The following is a 27,082-nucleotide window of genomic DNA, read 5'->3' as shown; positions in this document are numbered from 1 at the left end:
TTGCCAAGACATTTGATTCCCCCGCGCTGGAAATTACAATAACCCACAATTCCTGATCATATTATTAAAAATAAAGAAAGATTCCGCATGTCGAAGGGCACCCCCTTGCTTCTCATGATTCCACGTGATCTCATTTAAAGCGCCAATAATAAACCATGGCTCAGACATCGAAATCCCGTACCATGTTAACCTTTCCAAAACCTGCTCCTGTAATTTTTGTACTGGTTCTCCATAGACAAAGGTCATGAAAATCTTTTTTCCCAAAATCACTGCTTCCACATCAATCATTCGAATACTCGTGTATAAAATATTGACTTGGTAGTCAATATTGTAATAGAGAGCTAAACCTCCGCTCCTCCCAATTGGGTCCAATGTAATCAACTTGTCATATCCAAAATGAGACTGGAACCCTTGAACGAAATAAAAATCTTGTTTCGTAAAATGTCCGGCTTATGCTTATGCCATATTTCCCTAAGGTAAATGATGGTCCATTGGCTACACATACCTCTACAATTCCAGCTGAGGACTCTCATAAAATCAGATCTATGATTTTAACTTCAACTGTTAACTTCGGTATGATTTCAATTCCAACTTTTAACTTCGGTATGATTAAAGCTTTTGATAAATTCGAATCATTAACCATATACCTCGGGATCTGGTACCATGCTACCACCGCCACCAGCCCAATTCCGGAGACAAATATCAGAATATTTTGTTCCTAGCATGCCTCTTTTCTCACTTAATTTACCATCATGCAAACTCCATGAACGTGTCATATCCCTTCCTTCACGAACAAGAATTAAGCCCATGTTGTTGCACCCAACTTTTGTATATATGTTCCATATTGTCTTTCCAATTTCCACAGCAAAAATAAACCATATTATTTGCTTGAGACTCCTATACATAATTTCTTTTCGAAAACCACGTAAAAGGAACTCCCCAAAACTGTGCATGATGAAAAGTTGTTGACCTGATGAATGATACTTTATACAAAGCCATAAGTGATGCTACCTTCCACAATTGGCATTCCTAACAATATCACAATATTTATTTTCTTTTCTATACCAGTCGTATCTTGCAATTCTTAATGAATCATTCTTCGATAATTAAGAGAATCCAATATCTTCAAAAGGTGTGAAGAATTCATGTTAAGACATTGACCAAAATCTCTCCTCATAATGCCATCTAATACCAATGCCAAATGATGAATGAGTCCCTGTAAAAGCATAATTAACCTCGTCCATAACCACGAGAACAAGATTCTTGGTATATACTCTAGTAAAACAGAGTCATGCCGAGACCGTGAGAAACCATAGAAACCACTTTTAATCCACAATAAAGTCTCATATCGAGAGAGAGAAGCATACAATGAGATAATCAAATAAAAAACCAAACAAACATAACCAGACTGACCCGTGGACTGCTTAACAAGCTTATTAGAAAAAAGAAATGAAAAAGACCAGAAACAAACAACGAAGATCCCAACTCAGCTTCGTCGTACTTGATCATTCATATACTCTTAGTTCTTTGGGGTACTTGGCTTGGGGTTTAAGGAACCCTTATCATCCACCTGCTTGATACCCTCTCCTTGGCGAGATCCATTCTTAGCATGTGTACGCTTGCGTGGACATACAAAGCCTTGTACCAATCTCTTCTTTGTGGTACCCCCTGCTCCAATCCCCATGTTCTTAAAAAGTTTCTTCTTTGCTCCACGTTTCTTCACCGTCTCGCTCTCAACAGCGCTTTTCGCAATCTCACCTTCCTCCTTGTTCTCCTCATCTCCTACTGCATCTCCATCTGCAGCAGGATCATAAGAAATTGCACCTTTGACCTCACTTTCCTCATCGGAAAGATCCTGAAAATCTTCACCTACACCATTATCGTTCCCTATCTCAACCTCAGGCACAAGGTTCTCATCCATATCCATATTGATGAAAACCTCTCTAGGAGTCGGTACTCTAAGTTGGTAAAGGGGATAAGCCTTGCTGCTATGAAACTGTAAAGCTTCAAAGACAAGGGATGTGGGTTGAATGGTCGCACGAAGGATGCGGAAAGCCTCCGATATTCCAACTCAATGCCCTAGGATATGACACACCTAGACAACAATGAAGATGATTCCCTGGATATGACGCACCAGGATGAATCGGTTTGATCCCTTGGATATGACGCACCAAGACGGATCAAAAACATCAATGGATATTACACACCATTGAAAGAAAAGTGAGAATCACTCTCAAGGTTCCAAAAATAATCTCTCAAATTTTAGATTACAACTTCTTTATAGGAAACTAAACTTGCCCACAAAACTAGATATTTATAACATTGGAAATGATAAAACTAGTGCATGGAGGAGAGAGAATGTTCTTGAAACAAGCATTTCTTGCATGCAAGAGAGAGAAAGCTTCAATGCAATTAATCACCTAATTTTCGTCACTCCTCTTGGACAGCAAAGAAACCACTTGTTTATGAATCTTTTTGGGCTTGTAACTTGATAAAAATGGGCTGGACATATTAACTAATATCATGGGCCAATTTTTGAATGTCTTCCATGCTCGTAACTTCATATATGAGCCCAATATCAGATCACATATCTTCTTCTTCCTCGATGATATTCATATCTTCTAGAATCTCATTAGCCAGATCCAAGCCCTCATCGACATGCACTAGCTCCACGGTTTCCTCTTTTTTTCTGAGAGAACTCTGCTATATGCGCCACCATCGGCACCTCCTTCTCTTGCTGATCCGTAGGTTTAGATTCTCTGGCCTCCCCTGATCCCTCATTCCTAGTATCAGAACGTCGTGCCGTGCTCCTTTCACGGTAAAGAAAATTATCTCTGGGGCTCCTCTCTCTTCTCACACCCCTTTGTGATGATAAATATAGCGATCCTCATAGGCACCATTCCTGGATCTTTCCCGGTGAGAAATATAGTGATCCTCATACTGCAGCATGATGAGTATGGAGTATACATAGATGAGGATGGCAATGCACATACACTGGATGTAAGGATCATCAATGTTTCTAAGGAGGATATATAAGCAATACTGGAGATGGCAGATAGCGCAGGAGGGAAGTATCTGAGTCTACCACAATATGAAAGATGTTTCCATCTGCCTAGAATTCTTCACCCAATACACTACCCGCCACCTAGTTCATACAACAAAGACAACATAGAAGAACTCCTGAATGACATCTCTATATCAAGGAGGAAAATGTTTGATGAGTTTTATGAAAAGATAGATGATGTTTATTTTCCTCTTGTTTACCCTATTGCAGAATTAGAAAGTCGGATGAAGGAACTTAAGTTGAAGGTAGACTTAGCACACAAGACCATCCACATGCAGCAACTAGAAGTAACTAAAGGTGAAGAAGCAATCAATATCTTCATTTGCACTTGGTTCGAGATGAGCAAAAAAGATGTTGATACTTGTTTCCAAAAAAGTATCAGCAATTACACTGAGCATCGACCGATAGGACCGGCCGGTATCGATCGACAGTTCATCATCAACAGTGACCGATTGCAACTTAATTGTGTCGATCGACACTGACATCCAACAAGCAGGTATATCGTTCTTCCTTGTTATATTGAATACTTTTGATTTATTTACCTACCAAACTTTGATTGAATAACACTAAGGACAATGTAATTTAAGTCTGGGGGGGGGGGGGGGGGAAGGTTTACTGATATTGTGTTCCATTTGAGTTTTATTTATTAAGCTTTTACCAAATTTTATTGATTTAAAAAAGGGATAATGATCTTATTACAATTTAGTTACTACTCTAACCACTCTCTAGCACCATCTAGATTTATTAATTGAAGGATGTATTAGATAGAAACACTGTATTGTATCACGTGTTACTCACATCCCCACCTACTGAGAATGTCTGGAGAAACCATAGTGGACTTCTAACCTTAATTTACTCTACTCGCTTATTTTGAGGCTTGGTATACATTGGAGCGGAGTCCTCCTGCGAGTCTGGAAGATATTAGACTTAGTGTCTCTGGTTTCCCTGTCACCTCTCTTCAGCATCTATATACTATGAAAGATTGAAATGATTTCTTGCGGTTTAAAAGGGTAGGAATGTTTTCCGCGACCCCATTATTCTACTCTAACAGAATGATCACACATTGTTGGAAAGAAAGGGGTAGGTACATTACCGATGACCCCACTATTCGCCTACACTTTGCCAAAAAAGATCGACAAAAGAAAAAGAAAAGAAAAGAAAAAGATTCAGAGAAGAGAGAGAGAAAGAACCAAATGTTTACATGTAGGGCCAGATACTTGCTTCATTTTATTCCATGTGTCCCTTGATCGATACTCCCAAGATGTAGACTACACATCTATTTTATACAGAAATAAAGTCAGTAGAGGGGTATGTCAGGCACTGTCAGTGGAGTTATGTGATGTATGGTATGGTGACTAATCTAGAGTGTAGCACATTGAATCATCTCTGCGGTTAGTAATGATTCATTCTCACCATTCATATTTGCCGAAGTGAGAGTAGTGATTTCAAATTATGTGAGTCCCTGCTGTTTTCAAACCATCTTTTATTAGGACCTCTTGTTTTGCTTGATGACAAGCAAAATGGTAAGTCTGGGGAGTTGATATACCATGGATTTCACCAGTTTTTAGCGATGTTATATAAGTGTTTTAGGATTTATAAATTATGTTTTGAAGTTTTTGTAGAGTATTTACAGGTTCGTACATGTTTTGGAACAAAGTTGTAATTTTGGAGCATAATGGAGATAAAGATAGGAGAAACTCGTAGCTGCTCATAGGACATTCAGAGTCAAACATCAATCTACAAACATCACTTTTCGTCGATTGAGAGCAAGGCGCGAGAAGCGGGCCGCATGTCATGACTGACTTGAAGCCCAAGATTCCACATATTTACAGAACTACCCTTGGCAGACTTTAACTTAATATTTATGTGCTTTGTCATTATTTTGGGTACCACACACTTTTCTACACTTTCATATTTTCATACCACAAATTTTAGGGTTATTAGTAGTTTGTAGATAAGATCCAAAACTCTGAAGAGTTTTGTATTGGAACTCCATTTTTCTACCTTATTCTTTTCTATACAGTTTATTCAGATTATTACTATGTCTCGTTTTGCTATGTTTGAGTAATTCACTTGTTAGATTTAGGGTTTAATTAGGTTTATGAAGGATAACCCCAAATATAGATTTGCTAAGGTGATAAATATCCTTTAAAGAATTGCCTGTAATGCTTGTGTTCTAGATTAGCTAACTAGAACCCTGATATTGGGATTGTGGACAACTATGACGGTAGGTTCTGCACCAGAATAGATTCTCTTGAACTAAGATTTCTAGAAACATGCGATAGCTGATTTAGTTAAGATTAGTGAACATGTTGATTAAGTCTCTGACGCTTGCCTAAGAAAGCATCGATCGATGTTAAGTCAATAGCATCAATCAACGCTCGATCCGTATCAACAAGAGACAACTAAGATATTGGACTTAGTCAATATGATTGATTCACAGTGGATGCTGGAATAATTTTGCATAAGAATTTGAGTTCTTAAATTGACAACCTAAGTATTTTATATCAATATAATCCTGATTACCTGAAACCCTAGATATAATGCTTTCTCTTCACTGTTAACAACCTCAATTAATCAACTAAACAATTACTTGTTTACTCTGTTTCATTGTTTATTGCTTTTAAATTATATGTCTAGCTTAAGCACATCTGCTTTAGATCTATTGTGTGCCTTAGTTCTTCGTGGATACGATCCTTAAGTAATGCAATTGAACCTTTTATTTGAAACAGTAAAGTCACTTATTAGGATAATTTGAAAGATATAACATGCATTAGTCATGTCAACAAGTTTAGAGAAAATTAATAATGAGTCATAAATTTTGTTGAATCACTATAGCAAGCTAGTCATCTAATGAAATTATAACGTTTCCACATAAGCATGTTCTCAATCAATAGCATGATTAAGAATACAAAATATCATATATTATAATTCTTTCATAAATTAGTGATTAAATCATTCTTGTTGATTTTTTTAACTTTAGTTTCATTTCCTGTAATTTCTAATTTATTGGTATATATTAAGATTAAATTAATTGAATATAAATTTTAATCAATTTTATCTTACAATTAATTTTTAGAACAGTGAAAAAAGATAAATAAATAAATCGAGAGGCGTTCATATTATTTTATTGACCATGGGCTTACATTGTCAATTGTTGTATTGGTTACAAAATATCCTGTTGGAGCGTCTAGACTCAAAAATCCTGAACAAGGAATAAAAATCATTCTTATTGAACACCCAAAAGTGAATGATTTTTAATGCATTTCTTGTGGGCTGATCATAGTAATCCATAAAATATAATCTTCCATGATTGTGTTTGTCTCACTTCATGTTTTCAGTCCATAAAAGGTTGTTCAATCAGGTCTGCTATACTTTCTTTGTACAAGTAATGATTCCATGTTGGTTCTTTGGTAGTTTAGGCGATAATGAGGAATAAATTTTTATAATACGCATTAATTACCTTTGCAATATATCAGGTTTTAAAAACTTGATTCCAAAAACAACTAATCTAGTGGCGGACAAGCTTGCACGAAGTACTTAGAGTTCCTTTTCAGCTGTGTTTTATGTTGATTCTATCCCGCCGGTTTGGTTTTCTGAACCGGTAGGTTTCTTATCATAGTTTAGTTATTGTTGTCAAAAAAAAAAAAAAACTTGATTCCAAGACTTGGAGTATGTATGTCTCTTGGTATTTCTTATAAATTCCCCCAAAAAATATCTCCAGTCACTGTTGTTATGTTTTTGCAAGTTGTTTTTCACATCATGTAACATGCCACAATGTTAGTACTTAGTAGCAAGGACAAGTACAACAAGCTTGAAATATGCCATGTTTTCTTGATTGAGCTTCTGTATTCATTTGTTCAAATCTTGTGTTAGTTAATATGTCATTTACTTTATTAAATAAGAAGTTTCTTCAAGACCAATAAAGTAGCCCTATTTGTTTTATTTTTCTGTCGGAATTCTAAAAATACAAAAGTAATTAAAATAAAAGGACAAAAACCTCATAATAAATCCTCAACCCCTATGGAGACCAGAAACTAGAGTGAAAGAGAGAGAGTGATACTGAGAAAAAGGCAAAACAAACACCATCTTTGTCCACCTGCTCAGATAGAGAAAGAGAACAATGGACGAGAGACCCGAGACAGAGCTAATATCAATACCTGCAACGCCGCGTGTCTCCACTCCAGAGATTCTAACTCCGTCCGGTCAAAGATCTCCTCGTCCCGCCACTAAATCCTCGTCGGCGGCATGGACTCCTACTTCCTTCATATCGCCGAGGTTCTTGAGTCCCATTGGAACTCCTATGAAACGTGTTCTTGTCAACATGAAAGGATATCTAGAGGAAGTGGGTCATCTCACTAAGCTCAACCCACAAGACGCTTGGCTTCCTATCACTGAGTCTCGTAACGGAAACGCTCACTATGCCGCGTTTCATAACCTAAACGCTGGTGTTGGGTTTCAAGCTCTCGTTCTCCCCGTCGCGTTTGCGTTTCTTGGCTGGTGCGTTGTGCCCAATTCATTTTTCATTTCCAACATCTTTTTCTTGTGTTTCAAAATTTCTAGATGTTTGTGTCCAATCTCTCTATCGTTCAGATCCACTTTCAGTTTTTTTTTGAAAAAGAAAATTTCATCATTGGAAATAATAAATAATAATATACTATTGACTAATTTACTTTTTGAACTTTGAAAACAGTTCAAATTGGCCGTAGATATTTTTTTTTCATTTCTCATGCTTCCATCATTACACATTTGTCCACTCTCGGACATACTTTTCGCTTTAATGTAGATTAAGACAGAATCTTTATCGTCTATTTTGTTTCATGTTAATTTCCGGTAAATATTTGTTTTTCTTAATAGTACATGTATTTGTTGTGAAAAGGATGGTTTTTTTCTTTGAGTATTTGTTCACATTTATGTTTCTAGATAAAATAAATTTTATATGGAAAAATAAAAGATACACTATAATTTTACAAGTTCAAACATTTGAATCATTTATAACTTGTTATGCTTATAGATTGAATATTTGGCTAGTTAGGAATAAACCATTTTCTGTCGACGTATGTTGTTTAGGAGTTGGGGAATTCTGTCACTGACAATAGCCTATATTTGGCAACTCTACACACTGTGGATTCTAGTTCAGTTACACGAAGCTGTCCCGGGGAAACGTTATAATCGATATGTTGAGCTTGCACAAGCTGCGTTTGGTAACTGAAATCTACATTTGTACTAATACTAACTTTTTCTCTTACCAATTACTAATATCGGGGGATTCTTGATTTGGAACAGGAGAAAGATTGGGAGTTTGGCTTGCATTGTTTCCTACGGTTTACTTATCAGCAGGAACCGCGACAGCTCTGATTTTGATCGGTGGAGAGACAATGAAACTCTTCTTCCAAATAGTCTGTGGTCCATTATGCGCCTCGAACCCTTTAACAACAGTTGAATGGTATCTGGTGTTTACTTCTCTATGCATCGTTCTGTCTCAACTTCCAAACCTCAATTCCATCGCGGGACTCTCCTTAATAGGAGCAGTGACTGCGATAACTTACTCTACAATGGTTTGGGTTCTCTCTGTTAGTCAACCAAGACCAGTCACTATTTCCTACGAGCCACTTTCTATGCCTTCGCTTTCTGGTTCGGTTTTTTCTGTGTTGAATGCTCTTGGTATTGTAGCTTTTGCCTTCAGAGGTCACAACTTGGTTCTTGAAATTCAGGTAAAGAAAACGCAAAATGTTTCTGTTTATATTTAATGCAATACTGGACTTGTACTATGAGTAGTGAAAATCTTTGTAGTCGACGATGCCATCGACGTTTAAGCATCCAGCTCATGTACCAATGTGGAGAGGAGCCAAAGTTTCTTACTTCTTCATTGCTCTGTGTATCTTTCCAATCTCCATCGGAGGTTTTTGGGCTTATGGGAACCTTGTAAGTTCCATTTACTATTATATCCTTGGTATAAGTCTTCTCTAGTTTGGTGTTAGATTCTTTTCTTTTCTTTTTTTTTTTTTAATGTAGATTCAGTTTTGGATCGTTTTCATTTTGGTGTATCAAATATTGAAACTGGTTTGGCTTTTATTTCTTCAGCACAATTATCGTAAGGATAAGTTTATTTATAGTTTTCTTGGTCTTACAGATGCCTTCTGGAGGTATGCTCGCTGCTCTTTATGAATTCCACATTCACGACATTCCTCGAGGTTTATTGGCGACGGCATTTCTCCTAGTAGTCTTCAGCTGCCTGAGCAGCTTTCAGATATATTCTATGCCCGCCTTTGACAGCTTTGAGGCTGGCTACACAAGCCGAACCAACAAGCCATGTTCAATCTGGGTCAGATCAGGTTTTAGAGTCTTTTTTGGCTTTGTCTCCTTTTTCATCGGCGTTGCACTCCCTTTCCTGTCTAGTCTCGCTGGTTTGCTCGGTGGACTCACCCTTCCGGTCACGTTTGCTTATCCTTGCTTCATGTGGGTTTTGATCAAGAAACCGGCCAAGTACAGTTTCAATTGGTATTTCCACTGGGGATTGGGTTGGTTAGGAGTTGCATTCAGCTTGGCATTCTCCATAGGTGGGATATGGAGTATGGTTACTCAAGGACTTAAGCTTAAGTTCTTCAGTCCTAACTGAGTAATACCGTAAGTTAAGAAGTCGGTGGATTTTGCTTGGTTGATAAGTTTTAAGTTGAGAATTTTCTATTGTCTGTGTTTTGTGTAAGAGTGCTTTTGACTTTTGTTTTGAATTGGACCGTTGTAATGTGTAATATATTCAGTAAGCTTTTTCCAATATGAAGAATCTCGATGTCTGAAGAGTTTATTGGTATCACAACGTTTAACAATCCTGAATACTCCCATAATTTAAGTATTTGTAAGTTTCTATTTCTTCACCATACTTGAAACCTTAAATTACTATATTTCTATTTCTTCATCATATTTCAGTAATATGTTTCATTCGTTTTCAGAGCTTCAGATGATTAAAATCGTCAATGAAGTAAAAAAAACATAATAATAGTTGATGTAGGGATACGTAAGGGAGAAGTCGCAAACACATGCTGAGAGGCAATTATGTGAGAAGTCACAAAGTGGTAAACGACATCATAATTATGGACATATTTAAGCAAATGTTGGGTGGTTGATCATTATATATAGACAACCTTTGGATCAAGATAAACATCATTAAGTGTCTTATTGTTTTTTTTTTCAAGTGATTCAGTTGTCATGATGACGCTAGTTAATTTGAGAGTTCATGACACCAACTTGTAAAATATACTACTATATTTTAAAACCAAATTCCTTGGAAACTACATAATATTTAACATGCTTAACATTTAGATTTTCTAGTTTAGAGAAAACGGCCAAAGCTTTCAGTTTAGGCCAAAAAAGCTTGAACTTAGGTTTGAGCAAAAAAAAAATCCAATTTTTTTTTTAAATAACCATTTCAAATCTTATACTTTGTTGACTGGGCCGAATTAGAAACTCGATAATGTCAACAGTTAACTCGTTAAACGGCTGTTAACTAGCACAACAACATCATTTTGTATTTGTTCAAATTTTTTGTATCTTCTCTTCTTCTTCTCTTTCGCGACACATGATACAAAAATTAGAATCCCAAATTGAATAACCCTAATTCTGTAATCTCTCAATTCTCTAACCTCCTCATTCTCTAATCTCTCCATTGACAACACAGAAGATGGCTAAGACGATGGGATTACTTCGGGCTCTTCGTAGTGAGGGAGCAGAAGGGAAAGTGTTAGAGAGCCTATAGAAGCTACGGACGAGCAAGAGAACAAAGCCGGTGAAGGAGGTGATACTGAAGGTGAGAATAAGGGTGATCAGAATGGTATTGCTGTTGAAGAAGAAGTTTTCGATGATTTAAGCGCTCCCTTTGGAGATGATACACACAACGAGGGTAATGTTAGTGACGGAGACAGTGGTGATGACATTTGGGATGATGATAAAATTCCAGACCCATTGTCATCTGATGACAATGAAGAAGAGTATGAGCGTAGAGAAGAGGTTGCAAATACACTTAGTTGTGAAGAACTTCTGTATTTGGGGAAAACGTACGGATGTGCGTCTGATTTCAAAGTAGCTTTCTTAGGTATTCTCTTCAATCAAGATATGATATCAAGCTCTATAAGTCTTGTGCTAAGGCGCTTGGTGCAAAATGCTATGATGTAGAGTCTAACTGTCCTTGGAGAATTTATTGTTCATATGAAAGAAGAAGACATAAGATGCAAGTGAAGGTATTTGTAAATGAGCATTGTTGCATTAGATCATGGTACTCGAAGATGTTGAAGACTTCTTCTATTGCCACGCTCTTTGAGGAAAGACTAAGAATAAATCCTAAGTTTACTAGGACAGAGATGGCGGATGAGATACAGAGAGAATATAATCTCACTGGCATGGAGGAGCTGTGTGGAAAAGCAAAGGCTAAGCTTTATAGAGAAAGGAAAACCAGCCATGAAGCTCACTTTTCACGGATTTGGGACTATCAAGCTGAAGTCCTAAAATTAATCAGTACTCCACTATGAAGATTGAGACTCTTACATGGCCTGTGGTAAGGAGCAAACAGAGATTTGATCGTCTTTACATGTGTTTTAAAGCTCAAAGAGAGACCTGGATTGAAACTTGTAGACCCAACATTGGTTTAGATGGAGCATTTCTCAAATGAGATATAAAAGACACTTATTGGCTGCTGTTGGAAGAGATGGTGAAAATAGAATAGTTCCAATTGCTTGGGCTGTTGTGTAGGTCGAGAATAACATAAACTGGGAGTGGTTTGTAAGATTGTTGAAAGAAGATTTGGGATTACAAGATAGCTGTAAATTCACCGTTATTTCAGACAAACAAAAGGTTAGAATCTTAATTATTTTGTTTTCTCAATAAAAATGTATTGAATTGAATGTCTTTAATTTAATAATTTATGCAGAGCTTAGTAAATGCTGTTAAAAACGAACTAACAGAAGCAGAACATCGAATGTGTGCAAGACACATATTGTCAAACTGGAAAAAAGACAGCAAGGATCCTGAGTTAGAGCGTATGTTTTGGGTAATAGCTGGTTGCTACACCATAGGACAGTTTGAAGACGCTTTAGAGGTACTGAAGAAATATAACAATGGTGCGTGGGACACTCTTCAACTACAAAACCCGAGAACATGGAGTAGGGCATTCTTTAGAATTAGGTCATTTTACAAAAACCAACATTAACAACCATAAAACTCGACAAGAAACCGAGACTAAGCTCTCGTCGCCTAAAACCGATAAGTAATTCAGAGTGACAATTCGACTTAATAAAACATATGAGAATCATTACCTGTCACCAGAGAAAGAACTACTGCTTGTCTTCATCTAGAGAAACTAGAGAACTGAGAGATTAGACAATTAGGGTTTTTGATTTGGGGATTATTTGTCGCGAAAGAGAAGAAAAGAAGATAAGAAAATATTGAAGAGATGCAAAACAAAGTCGTTTTGTTAATTGTGAATGAATTTTCAAAACAACGTCGTTTTTCTAGTTAACAGTCGTTTAATGAGTTAACTGTTAACTTTATCGGGTTTCTAATTCGGCCCAGTCAACAAAGTGTAAAATTTAAAATGGCTATTTTTTTAAAAATTGGAGCTTTTTGGCTCAAACCTAAGTTCAAGCTTTTGTTGGCCTAAATTTGAAAGTTTACGCTTTTTTTTTTACCGTTTTCAATGATCTCATGATAGCATGCTACCAGACCCTTAATTTATGTATTTAAATACGTTTAATTTCCCTTTTAAACACTTAGGCTCCTAATGGTAACAGCGGTTTGAGCGGTGCGGTATGGTATAATTGATGTTTATATAAGAGGAACGCATACTGCGGAACAACTGCGGTTCGTCTAAAATAAACGGTTCAAAACAAAATATGAATGGTAATAAGCTAAATGAATAGTGTAACTGCTGAATATATATGATATACTTATATTTTACAATCTAAAAAATTAATGATACTAATATTTTTTTTTAAATACATATTATATTAGAAAATATTTTATATACCTGAAATATGAACTATATATATTTTAGTATTTATACATTCTGTAAATCACACTATTTTTTTCTCGAAATAAGATGGTATAATAAATAAGGGAACACATAAAAAGAAAAAAATGATTTTATGTTTATTTTTACATGAAAACAATTTTTTTATTAAACAGCTAATAATTCAAAGTTGATTAAAAATTTTACTTGTTAGAGAAATTTAATAATATGCATAGGTTGTGAATATAATATCAAATTCAATGTTCTATTATTGGGACTACTACAGTCAATAACATCAAATTTTTGTGTAATTGTTTAACCAAAAAAAACATTCTGTTGAACATCAAAAAGAACATACCATTTCAGCTTCTTGTTTTTTTAGGTGTGCACCATTAATAATTTGGTGTTATATCTATATATATCTATATATATAAAAGAGAGTTTCCTCCCACCTTATGCTGCCACGTCATCAATTCGGTGCAGGAGAAGGCGACACATATCTGAATTTGGAGGGATCTGCGACCGAAAATACTGATCTTGAGAGGATGAAGATGGCTGAGGAATCGAATATGTGAGGTGAAGACAGCATTAGAATCAGTTAATGCTTTTCTAGTTGCATGAAGCAAGTTAAATTAGCCAATAAGGTTCAGACCTTTTCATGTGAAGAAGATCATGTAGACCTCATCGATGAGAATGGTTTTCGTGAACAGATATTCACAGATCAGCAGAGAGACATGAGCTTTACAAGAGGCTACAAGGCAGCACAGACTCACGAAGGCAGAGTGGAATTTATAATTAGAGAATTTCTGTAAGGCCAGCAGAAGATGAGTGCAAATTTCGATGTAGAATTGAATTCCATGTATTCTAATTTAAATGAGAAGTTTTAAGGTTTCAGTGCTCATGTCGAGAAATTGGATAGCCAAGTTATGCATAACATTGGGCTTGTCAGAAGGGAAGAAGGATTCTTTCGTGGAAGAATTGACACTAATCCAAGGCACTTGGTTAATGTCATTACATTGAGAAGTGGAAGACAACTCAACCCACATCCGAGAAAAGAAATGGAGAAATTAGATCGAGCTGAAGAGTTAGAAGAATTGCAATCCGATCCCGATGAAAAGGAAGCCAAATGGGAGATTGATGAGATCGACAACAGCTTGAAAGTGTCGATAGACACCCCGTCCATCCGGATCCTCAACTGTCTAAGTCTTTTAAACCAGCTGTATCAAGGATATATAGACCCAATACTACCTTCCCTACACCCAAATTAAAGCGAAACTAGAACTTGAAAAGCCATAGGCAAGAAAGCATTCGACAAGATAATTGTCGGGCTGCTACTCAGTGACGCTGTATGATATTACGTGTATACGCACACCAAATAACCTAATGTGCACACTACCACAATCGAATGGTATGTCGATGTAGCACTTTAGGATCGAATCCACAGAGACCAACTGTTACACTTTATTTCTATAGGATCAATATTAAGCTAAAACAGTATGGGGGTTTTAAGATTGAGGTATTATAACAGAAAATAAAAGACTAGTTAAAAGGTTTTCAGATGATTAAAAGAGCTAGGTTCAGGGTGATTCATTGGGATACTTAGGATCATGAGCTACACAACTATTCAGGAAAACAATACGAGCCAATCTAGAACTTGAACAACAAGAATAGATAAACCCACTGTCGTGGTGTCTACCAATTTATCAAGCAATCCTAATGCCTAAACTGTCGTTTGGATCAGAGAATGATGACAAGCATTAAGTTCAGATTCAATTGGTTCACGATTCGCCTTAACATCAACTTTCGTTGGCTAAGGACAAATCGCCTATCTATGCTATTTCCAGTAACCTAAAACACTTTTGATGAATAGATTAAACTTGTGATCAGATGCTAAATGGCCAGTTTAACATAAGCAATAAGCATAACAATAGACAGAGATATCAAAGAATAACAATCCTATTTGTGTCTAGCTCATTGATCCATGATCCTTAACACCCTAAACCTAACAAGCGACTACTCAGACATGGACAAAGAAATCACAGAGACAAAGACTGAATAAAACATCATGCAATTCAATAGAATAAGAATAGGGTTCAGGATAATCTTCTCTATGACGAGAGAGATGGAGCCTTCTCCCTTAACAATAAGCAAATCCTCAAATTCTAAAGTCTCCAATGGTTTTCTTCTGTCTAGAATAGCGTAGAATGATAAAGAGAAACAGAAAATATGATATATCAAAGCCACAGGCGGCTGGGAGAGAAAATATGAATAATTAGGGCAAATCCCGTAATGATTGTAGTTTCCTAAAAAATCTCTGCCGCTGGAACACTCACTCGGAACAGTCATCAAGACTGTTCTGCGTGAAAACCACCAAATTGCATTGTTTTCTGCCTCTTTTGTTCCAGCTGATCCATCTCCCATCAATGCAACTCCAGACCTGTAATGACTCCAAAAGGACTAGGAAGACTCGATAAAGACTTGAAAACCAATTTAAAAGCATATATACAAGATGTATAAAACACCATATATCAATTCCCCCAGACTTAGATCCTTGTTTGTCCTCAAACAATGTCAAGTATCAAGAACAGGGAGAAAGGTTTGAAAGTGTGGGAACTCTCCTATTCTCAGCAACCATACTTTAACCACGAATCTCTGAACCATACAAGCAGTAAAACTAGGACAACACACCCTTACCGGAACCCCACTGACTGCTGTTCAAAAATCGGCTCCATACTCTTCATCTCAAACCTGAAAAAGCAACACTATCGAGACAGAACTCCCTACATTCATTTAAGAGTAGCGTGAGCTTCTCATCACAGGCATCATTCAGGGTAGACGGTCTAGGTGTGGAACAGGCTATTTAATGGTGGAGTTAAGAGTGTTTAGGGGCTACCATTTCATTGAAGAGGATGCAGGATATCACACAAAATGGCAAGAGAGGATAGATCCATTGATGTCCACAGCCTCTACTCGTTTTTGCTCTATCTGGTGCGACTGTTCTGATGACGGAACAGGCAACTGATTGTTCTGCTTTCTACTTTCCTCTACACACTCTTCAATACTTGGTACCATGGTACCAACTTCTTGCTCGACCTTTCCAGTGGCTCCATGTTTCTTTTCTTTCTTCCCCTTCTCCATCACATTAATCTCGTTTTTTTTTTTTTTTTTTTTTTGAATACTGATATGGTGATGTGACGAAGAAGGAGGTAATACATGATCGTTCTGAGTGCCACTGGTGGTTCTGATTTTGCAACCATTCTGGTTCTCCACCCCTGCTCTTGCGCAGTTCATTGGTTATGGAGCAGTTGCTCCCTTAATCTGCTTGTTCTCCTTTCTGACTGAATTTCTGCAGCAGTAACGAGTAGCAGGCTGCGTTGATCCTTTCCTCTCCGACCTTTTTGCACATATCTGCACATATGACACTGAAAAACAAATGCATGAAGGTGGAATAAAGGCTAAGGTGCAGGGTGGGAACTAGCTAAAGATGAGCTAGCCACTCAGGATCAGCAAGATGGATAAAAAGGATAAGAAGTCCTGAGTGTGTTCTCGTTTCCCTGATCTAATGCCCATAACAAGAAGAATTTCAGTCAAGATTAGGTTCAAGTAAGGTGGAGTTAAGTCTACCCAGTGTAACCTGATCGGCTGAGAACTTCTGGAGAATCAAGTGAGATATGTCAGGGTGTTCCAGGTCCACATGTGTGTCTTTCGCCACTGCTAAGGTCACTGAATAAGATAACTAAAGCACGAGGTGGTCAGTGATCAACACAGAATAAGGTCCTAATTCCCACAAAGTTTTGAATGACTCAATAAAAGACGGACTCAAATTGACCCAAAAGAAAAACAAAAGAAAGAAACGAGTTAGTAAACGACGAAAACCCTCCCCCAGACTTACTTCACAACGTCCCTGGTGTGAAAATAAATCAGAGAGAAGGTGAAATCAAGAATAAACATTTTTTTTTTGTTCGAGATACTTACCTGGCGCGGAGCAGCCTGACAGAGCAAGACGCGGTTGCTCCAGCAAAGGATGCTCTGGAATGAGAGCAGCCAGCTGCTTGCTCCAGTCAAGGGTCTCGGATTTTCTGATTTATGACCTGAGACTCAACAAACTAAAAACAAAAATAAGTGAAAATCCTAATGTTAATGACACTCACCAGTGGGTTGCCTCCCACCAAGCGCTTGGTATAAGTCTCTAGCTTGACTTGGTGACTGGGATCAGTCGGGTTGAGCAGGAGGGCTTGTTCCAAAACAAGCTCCACAATCAGACATGTTCAGCTCCAGAACTCTGCTCAACAACCCTTTCACAGCAGCTTTTCCTTTCTCCTTCAGCTCATGTGTGAGAATAGCTCTGACTTTAGAGAAAGGTTTAGAGGTACCCTTGCACTTTACCTCATACTCAATGGAGTTCTCATCACACTTGAGAGGTATCAAAGTCATTGTAGGATCTCCCTTGATCCTTTTCTTCTGGACTTTCTGTTTCACCCTTGAATTCCCTCTGAATTTAGTAGGATCAGTGCTAGGATCTTCATCAGAGAACAGCCTGCTCTCACCCTTATCACCATGCTCCTTCTCTGGAACAACCTTCAGCTTTTCTACATCAAACACTGAGATGCGAGAGGCGTGTGATGAGGAAGATCTGGTGGGTACAGCCTTGTAGAAAACTTTCTTGTTGATGTTGGAGAAGCAGACTCTCTTGTTGGGCATATCGATGGTTGCTCCAACAGTAGCCATGAATGTCCTTCCAAATATCAAAGGCATCTCATGATCCTTGTTCATCTCAACAACTTGAAACTCAGCAGGAACAATGCATTCCCCTACTTGAACATGAAGGCTGCGGATGGTTCCATATGGGACTGCTCTGGAAGAGTTTGCAAAGGTCAGGGTCAGCTGAGAACGCTCAACATCAGCAATACCCAAATCGTCTACAATAGCCTTTGAGACGAGATTCACACAAGAACCAGAGTCACAAAGAGCATCCTTGAAGGTTGTTCCTGCGATGGAACATGGGAAAACAAACTTTCCAGGATCATCAACCTTAGGCAATACCTTCAGTGCTGGTGTAGACAGTGCTTTGGTATAGAGGACCTTGATCTCCTCTTGAGTCTCTCTACAGTATTTAAAGAACTGGAGCAATGGACGAATCTGCAGAGCATCTTCAAATGCAAGTTCTTTAGGAAGCCTTCTCACCATCTTGTTAAAACCTATCAGCTGCTCTTCACTAATGGGATCCATCAGATGTCTAGGTGGAATTGGATAGGGAACCTTGGGAACATAGACTCGAGATGGTGGAGTCTCAGCAGGTTCGCTAGGAGCAGTCACTCCAGAGCTAGCAGACTGCTCTGCTCTCTTCTGCGCCTGAAGCAGTCTCAGCAAACGGCTGCTCTATTGCATTACAGTGCTCAGTCCTAGGATTTTTATCAGTTCTTCCAGGAAGCGTCTCTTGTTGCCTCTTGACACTCTCAACTGTTTGAGCAAGCTGAACATCGATCTTTCTTATATGGATCGCAAGATTGTCATACTTGTTATTCAGCTCAGTGAACATGTTGCCATCCTGGTGTCTATTTCCGTGGTTACCTGATTCAACGCCTTGGCCTGAACCTGCTGACCCTGCAACAATTGTTGCATCATCATACCCAGACCCTTCAGCTCATCTGGTTGATTGTTCCCGTTAGCTGGAACAGCTTGCTGATTGCTCTGCGGTTGTCGCTTGTTCTGGTTCTGAATATGCCCAGCCGTAGCTTGCTCCATGCGGAAGACGTGCCCTTGGTTGTTTTTCCGTAGCTGATCAACCTTGGCAGTCAGCTCATCTATTTTCTGGGCGTCAGAACTGTTTCCTTTCTTGGAGCAATCACTCTCCTCTTTCTTATTAGCTGAGCTAGCAGCCATGTTCTCAATCAGCTTAAACGCTCCAGCAGTGGTTTGAGTCATGAAGTCTCCATTGCTCGCAGAGTTTAGAGCACCTTGGTATTTCCAGTCCACTCCATCATAGAAAATGTCCAGGATATAATCATCATCAAATCCATGGTGAGGACATTCTCTGCGATAGTCATTGAAGCGCTCCCATGCGTCGCAGAAAGGCTCATCAGTGAGCTGTTTGAAGGAGGTGATCTTGTTCCTCAATGCAGCTGTTCTCGCCTTAGAGTAGAAATGGCTGAGGAACGCTGATCGGACCTGTTCCCATGAAGTGAGAGAGCCGGTAGGGAGAGAGTTCAACCACCGTGCAGCTTTTCCATCAAGAGAGAATGGGAATAGCATGCACCTGATGTAATCTGGTGGAACACCATTCGCGCGAGTGAAACTGCAGACTTTTTCGAAACTCTCAATATGCTCCATTGGAATTTCTGTAGAGAGACCAGAGAACACCTTTCTCTGTACTAGACCAATCAAAGCAGGCTTGATCTCGAAGTCCTGTCTGGTGCAGAGTGGAGGAACAATGGCAGAGCGCGTAGTAGGGATGTTACGCGGAAGGTTTCTCTGCCCGATTGGAACAGTCTGGGCCTGTTGTTCTTGCTGCGCGAGAGCAGCCTGCTCAGCAGCATCCTGCTGAGCTTGGATGGTCTGCTGCATTTGTTGCATCTGCTGCTGCATGAGTGCCATAGCCGCAGCGAGATCATCCTGATTGGCGTGATCACCCATAGTGGTGTCAGTTTGCCTTGGCTGTTGACGATTTGTTCTTTCTAACCTTGCTAGCTCCTGGTTGGTAAATGTAACTAACTCTCCTTGTGCGTTTCTCCGAGTATGTCTACTGGTCATGCACCTGGAACATTAGCTGCAACAAAAAGGATAAGGCAAGTTAGAGGTCTTAGACTAAATAAATAACCGAAAAATAAAGGTAAAAAGATGGTCCCCGGCAACGGCGCCAATTTGATATTACGTGTATACGCACACCAAATAACCTAATGTGCACACTACCACAATCGAATGGTATGTCGATGTAGCACTTTAGGATCGAATCCACAGAGACCAACTGTTACACTTTATTTCTATAGGATCAATATTAATATTAAGCTAAAACAGTATGGGGGTTTTAAGATTGAGGTATTATAACAGAAAATAAAAGACTAGTTAAAAGGTTTTCAGATGATTAAAAGAGCTAGGTTCAGGGTGATTCATTGGGATACTTAGGATCATGAGCTACACAACTATTCAGGAAAACAATACGAGCCAATCTAGAACTTGAACAACAAGAATAGATAAACCCACTGTCGTGGTGGTGTCTACCAATTTATCAAGCAATCCTAATGCCTAAACTGTCGTTTGGATCAGAGAATGATGACAAGCATTAAGTTCAGATTCAATTGGTTCACGATTCGCCTTAACATCAGCTTTCGTTGGCTAAGGACAAATCGCCTATCTATGCTATTTCCAGTAACCTAAAACACTTTTGATGAATAGATTAAACTTGTGATCAGATGCTAAATGGCCAGTTTAACATAAGCAATAAGCATAACAATAGACAGAGATATCAAAGAATAACAATCCTATTTGTGTCTAGCTCATTGATCCATGATCCTTAACACCCTAAACCTAACAAGCGACTACTCAGACATGGACAAAGAAATCACAGAGACAAAGACTGAATAAAACATCATGCAATTCAATAGAATAAGAATAGGGTTCAGGATAATCTTCTCTATGACGAGAGAGATGGAGCCTTCTCCCTTTACAATAAGCAAATACTCAAATTCTAAAGTCTCCAATGGTTTTCTTCTGTCTAGAATAGCGTAGAATGATAAAGAGAAACAGAAAATATGATATATCAAAGCCACAGGCGGCTGGGAGAGAAAATAGGAATAATTAGGGCAAATCCCGTAATGATTGTAGTTTCCTAAAAAATCTCTGCCGCTGGAACACTCACTCGGAACAGTCATCAAGACTGTTCTGCGTGAAAACCACCAAATTGCATTGTTTTCTGCCTCTTTTGTTCCAGCTGATCCATCTCCCATCAAATGCAACTCCAGACCTGTAATGACTCCAAAAGGACTAGGAAGACTCGATAAAGACTTGAAAACCAATTTAAAAGCATATATACAAGATGTATAAAACACCATATATCACTGTAAAAATTTCTACTCCTATCAAGAAGTACGTGAAAGATATGGTGACCGGAGGTTTTCGACCATCAGAACAAAGTATGATGATGGTTTCTGAGCAAGTAAGTGATATGATTCAGGAAAGAATCCCAGTTAAACAACCAGACCCGGTAGGTTTGGTTTGGATTGCAACATCCACAATGAGAGGTTCCAGAGATCTCTCTGTGATCTAGGCTCCAGCGTGAATTTAATACCTTATTCTGTTGCAATATCCCTCGGGCTAAATCAATTCAAATTCACTAATATCACTCTCATTCTAGCCGATATATATGTTAGTATTCCAGAAGGTGTCCTTCAAAACGTGCCCATAAGGATAAATGAATTCTATATACCCACTAATATCACTCCCTTAATTTTGGAATACCATTCTTGGCCACAGTTGGTGCGATCATTGACATTAGGAAAGGGCGTATATGTCTGAACATCAAAGATTTGTCAGTGAATTTTGACATGGAAAATATGGTCAACAAACCTTTGATCGATAGAAAAACCTTCTTTGTAGATCACCTATCCTAGGTAGTTGACCAATCTTTCATAGATATGTGTTCTAACGATCCCTTTGAGAATACTCTCACAGCTCCTAAAAGAAACATTTTTAGTATTGATAACAGAGCCGCTGAGTACGCTCGACTAATGGGCGCCAGTAAGGAAGCCATGTGTGTTGACAAGGAAGAAAATGAAGAATCCATATTAAAATTCGATCGATACCTATCAGATAGTGTCGACCGACACCATCTTGCATCGGACAGCTGGGGTTCAGAAAAAGTACCGAAAGTTGAATTAAAACAACTTCTTCGTGGAATCAAATACGCTTTCCTCTATGATAAGTCATACCCTGTCATAGTCCACGCTAACTTAACTAGCGGAGAACTAACTTTGTTGCTCAATAAGTTGCACAATTATCACAATGCTATTGGGTATACTTTCAATGACATTCCAGGAATCTCGCCCGATTTATGCATGCATAGGATACACGTGGAAGACGAGTCAAAGTCATCTATTGAGCATCAAAAGAGACTGAATCCAAATCTGAAAGAGGTGGTGAAGAAAGAGATAATGGAGCTTTTGGATGCAGGAATTATCTATCCAATTTCAAACAGCAACTGGGTCAGTACAGTACATGTGGTTCCTAAAAAGGAGAAGTTACAGTGGTAAAGATAATAAAAACGAACTGATCCCTATGAGGACTGTTACTGGGCACAAGGTGTGCATAGATTACAGGAAGCTTAACGCTGCCACAAGAAAAGATCATTTCCCTACCCTTCATAGATCAGATGTTAGAAAGGCTTGCACACCACAAGTACTACTGTTTTCTCGATGGGTATTCGAGATTTTTCCAGATTCCTATCCATCCGGACGACCAAGAAAAGACTACATTCACTTATCCATATGGTATTTTCGCGTACCGCAAGATGCCCTTTGGGCTTTGTAATGCTCATGCTACCTTCCAGAGTTTTCTCTCTTCTTATGCTGCCACCTCATCAAATAGGGAGAGGAGAAGCTGCCACATGTCCTGTTAAAACTCATTCCTCCTTTTCGTTGATGGTGTCTACTTATGATCTTCCGTAATAATATCAACCATTTGACTTGGGCTCTGAAAGATTAGTAATGTAGGATTCTAAAAATTTAGAGGGGCCCATAACATTTTCTTCATCTTCGTCGCTTTCTAAAATGAACTATATTTAGGTTATGCCATAACCGAGTTCCTTTATTTTTCATCGTTTATTAAGCTACGACTAGGTTACAAACATCAATACTTACCAGTTAACCTCTGGTGGAAGCAAGATCATGAAGAAACGCTCCAATTACCTCCCGCCCAAATCTGGTAGTAAAGTAGGATTCTAAAAATTTACAGGGGCCCATAAAGTTTTCTTCATCTTCGTTGCTTTCTAAAATGAACTATATTTAGGTTATGCCGTAACCGAGTTCCTTTATTTTCCATCGTTTATTAAGCTACGACTAGGTTACAGACATCAATACTTACCGGTTAACCTTTGGTGGAAGCAAACGATCATGTCGAAACGCTCCAATTACCTCCGCCGTATCAATCTGATATTGTGCTGCAAAATATTCGTTGACGGCTTCGTCAGAAACTTATTCATCAGGAAGCTTCAGACCTTATTAAGGTTTTGGCCGCCATTTCTTATCCCTTCTCCGAGATCGGGATTGTGATTGCTTTGCTGAGGGTTCCCTGTTTGAATTTTTTTTAAAAAGAGAAATATAAATGGGTTTGAACCGAAGGCCCAATTGGTAAATAAACAGACCGATTAAACGGTATCGCTTCATGTAACAAAACAAGATGTTATCTGGCCTAAACTTCCTGTGTGGATCTCATAATGGGCCTCTACAAAGTCTCATATAATTTTGTTATGTATAGTGGATTTAAAATAAAAAATGTGACGGTCTAAATTGGATGCTATATATTATTTTATTTTACCATGTTTGACCTCTAATGAATAATGTTCTTACACCAAATGAACGAAATAATATTCTATATTTTGTTTATTTTTAATTAAAATAACTTGAACTTTAACTTTTACTATTTCAATATTTGTGGATGATAATTAGTAGAATAAATAATTTAAAACTGTATTTGATTGTGTTCAAAAAAAAAAAAATAGAGATCATTTTCTCTTCAGTATGTTTATTTATTGAGTTAAGTAGATTTTTCAAAAACGTCTTTTCTTAAAATGATAATTTGTATGATGCAAAAAAAAATGTTTCATTGTATTTGAAATTAGATAAATAGCATGAAAACCTAATAATTGTGCCTCTTCCAATTATGAACTAGATTGTTTCTATCAACCGAATTGTAATCTGTATCTTATCAGATGCAGGAGCACATAAATATTAGGTCAAAACTTTTCAAGGGAAATTTGGTAATTCTTATGGGATTTGGGCTTAACGTCGGCTGGAACCCAATCTGGCTTTTGCGCGCTTTGCTGTCGATCCACAACACAGAATGTGTATCGATCGATTATCGTCTTCAATCACCGACCGATGGCCTTTTCGATGGTCAGCTATGGATCTTTATCATTTTATCTCCAAAAAGCACCAAAATCACCACTTTCCTCCAAATCACTCCAAAACCTGAAAACATACTAAAAAGACTCCAAAACAACTAAAATATCTATAAACATCTATATACCATGGCTAAAAGTTGGTAAAATCCATGGTATATCATTCGTCTTGGAGTTAAAGTTCCTATGACCATGTTTTCCAATGAAACCTTCGCGGTTTGGTTATGTATCGCGTAGAGATGATCGAGCATGTTGTTGCCGATGGCATTTTGTATTGGACCTTTCTCAACTTCGATACTAACCTTGGAGGCTGTTTTTCTTTGGCCGAGAGTAGCCGTATTAATTTTTTCGGGACTGCCCGTTGGTGGCTTCGAATCCCTGCCCGTTTAGAGCTTTTTATTTTTAATATTTTGCTCAACTCCATATGACTACGGTTTTATAAATAGAGAGAACTACCGTTTTTTGGAGTTAGAGGGACAGGGTATGAGTTGTCATCTCATTCATGTCGCTTTGACGATCAAATACCAGTCGTTGTGCAAGATGAGAACACTCGAAATTTTTTCTGGAGACTCATAAACGTACCGATAAAAATGAAGATACAAGTTTTGGGATATCGTATCGGGGTGTTGATACTATGCATTTGAGATGTTAAAATCAGGGATGCTGGGTTTAGGGCAAGACCTAAGTTTACTTTCGGCTTAAGGCTTTGCGACGACTAATCGGCTTTCGTTTTGCATGTTTGCGATTTCATCCTGATTCGTATGGATTTAAAGTCCGAGAAATGTTATCGGCTTATATGACTAGTCTTGGTAAGAACCGAGCTACTTCCAAAGGCCTTTTTGATGTGTTGACCAAAATTTTGGATTTCTTGTATAGCGCACTATGTTATCCTCGTCGGATGTACGAAAGCTTATCATTATGGGGATGGCTATGTGTGTTTAGGACGTTAGATTTCTGTGTTATGATGGCCCATGTTTTTAGAGAACGATTTTCGACTTTATGTTTCAGTTATACGACAAATGTTTCGTCTAATGTTTCCTTTAGTCGTATAAAAACTTTTTTCCTTTTTTTCCAAGGGAGACGAAGCCTAAGAGGCTCGACACAGAACCCGTGGAAAGTCAGTTACTGAATTATTTCCTGCTCGGATGTCTCTGAGGGAAGCGAAAGGCAGAAGTCAGCGACCTGCAGGGAGCATCATTTTTGGTTATACGAAAATTATTTACCACAGTTATTCGTATGACTTTTTATGTTTATTTACGAAAGTTGCTTCGCATGACTCAATTTGACTGTAAGGAGAAATTTTCGTGAAAGTATTGTTAGAGGGGCTTCTCGTAGAAGTAAATAGAGAGCGTTTCTCACAAGTTACTCGTAATATCTGCTTACGTTTTCCTTATTCACTTTTTCGTATTACGAAGTTGTTTTGCATTAAACAGATCTTGTTTTCCTGTAGACAGTTTCGTATAAAATGATTTCGGTATACGAAAGTTGCTAGATGATAATCCGCGCGCATGTGCGGGGTAAGTTTTTATAATAATGTTTGTTTATTAAATGGTTTTAAGATTTTGCAACACTACAATCTTTATCGATTATAAAATGACGAATACAAATGTTGGTCTCTTAAATATATCATCGTTGTTGTATGCACAAAAGAAAGTTAAGTTTTGCGGCTGACACAAATCACCAAAACAAAATAAGCAACATCGATTGTATAATGACGAAAGGGGATTAGGTTTTCTGCTCTCGATTTGTTTACTGTTGTCTCTCCATAAATGAGTTCATTTTCTACCTCTATAAAATTGTGCTTTCATTCCCGTCTTTGGTTTATTGATATTAGTTAAGTTTTTTTTTTAACTTCTTCTATGAATTGGTGAATTAAATAAGTATCAATTCAAAAATAAAAATGGACATCTGTAAAAATTATTTTCACTCCAGATACATATCTAAGAATCAAATTTTTTAAAAATCACCGGTAAACTATATTAACAGATTAGTGTTCAAAAGTAATATATCAAGCTGTTATAGAATGTATAAGTGAAGACTCGAAATATAAATGTCTGTCTAGTATATATTCACCAGCTCGGTCTAAAAATCATCTAATTCTAGAACAACAAAATAAATTACTTATTTCACTAGTTCAGATGATATTTTAATTCAAACGGGTAATATCCAAACCCGAATGGATATCCGCAGATAACCAAACATAAGTATATTTAACCCTATATTCCTACTTTATTTCTCTCATTTTATTCAAAATATTTTATATTAATGATGCTTATTGCTCAAAATTAGATAATATGCATATAATTATGAAGAAAATTATTTGCTACTCACTTAAAATATATATCTAGCTCTTGTTTCTTGCATTAACAAAAGTTGCAACTAAAATTTCAAAACAACAACTAAATTAGTGTCTTTCTATTTTTAAAGTTTTATCTCCAAACCTATTAATAGTTTAATTTTTAAAAAATTAGTAAACCAGATAAGTTAAAATATATTTTAAATACAAAAAACTTGAACAATGAATAATTTATTTATTTTTTCTTCAAAATTTAAATATCCGAACTTGGTCCAAAATATCTGAACCCGAACATAAAATACTTGAACCCGAGTCGAAGTGTAGAAATATCTTAACGGGTTTCATACCTTTATACTGAAATACCCGATACGACCCGAACGTGTATCCGAACGCCCACCCCTACGATATATGATCATCATTTGTATCTGGCTTAAACAAAAAAAAGTTAAACCATTGATCACAAAAAATTCAATGTGGGACTTTTACCATTTTTTAGTAATTTATTGTCGTTTTTAAAAATTCAAAATATAACATATAAGAAAAAATCTGAAAAATCTGAATTTTTTTATTATATGCTTAATGTGATTGTTTAATTTTTTTAATATCATATAATTA

The 27,082-nt window shown here is 37.6% G+C and overlaps 1 protein-coding gene and 1 non-coding gene across 2 annotated transcripts; both read left to right on the top strand.

The window, feature by feature from the left end:
• The first annotated feature begins 6,934 nt into the window (after window positions 1-6,934).
• LOC103868705 (lysine histidine transporter-like 8) lies at window positions 6,935-9,869 on the top strand. The gene is made up of 5 exons (XM_009146781.3): window positions 6,935-7,564; window positions 8,135-8,268; window positions 8,351-8,778; window positions 8,858-8,989; window positions 9,198-9,869. The coding sequence occupies exons 1-5, from the start codon at window positions 7,188-7,190 to the stop codon at window positions 9,681-9,683; spliced, it is 1,557 nt and encodes a 518-aa protein (XP_009145029.1). The 5' UTR covers window positions 6,935-7,187; the 3' UTR covers window positions 9,684-9,869.
• A 9,205-nt stretch (window positions 9,870-19,074) lies between these two features.
• LOC117134455 lies at window positions 19,075-19,181 on the top strand. Its single transcript, XR_004458642.1, has one exon. It is a non-coding gene; the product is annotated as a small nucleolar RNA R71 (small nucleolar RNA).
• Window positions 19,182-27,082: the final 7,901 nt, after the last annotated feature.

The sequence above is a fragment of the Brassica rapa genome, chromosome A05 (assembly GCF_000309985.2).
Source record: "Brassica rapa cultivar Chiifu-401-42 chromosome A05, CAAS_Brap_v3.01, whole genome shotgun sequence".
Lineage (NCBI taxonomy): Eukaryota > Viridiplantae > Streptophyta > Magnoliopsida > Brassicales > Brassicaceae > Brassica > Brassica rapa.
The sequence above is the reverse complement of the archived record's forward strand: the minus strand, read 5'-3'. Positions and strand labels throughout refer to the sequence as shown.

Excerpts from the sequence above, each read along its gene's own strand:
- LOC103868705 (XM_009146781.3), top strand. The coding sequence starts at position 7,188 with ATGGACGAGAGACCCGAGACAGAGCTAATATCAATACCTGCAACGCCG. Across the intron at positions 8,779-8,857 it reads ACTTGGTTCTTGAAATTCAG|TCGACGATGCCATCGACGTT; the intron begins GTAAAGAAAACG and ends AAATCTTTGTAG. Across the intron at positions 8,990-9,197 it reads TTTGGGCTTATGGGAACCTT|ATGCCTTCTGGAGGTATGCT; the intron begins GTAAGTTCCATT and ends TTGGTCTTACAG.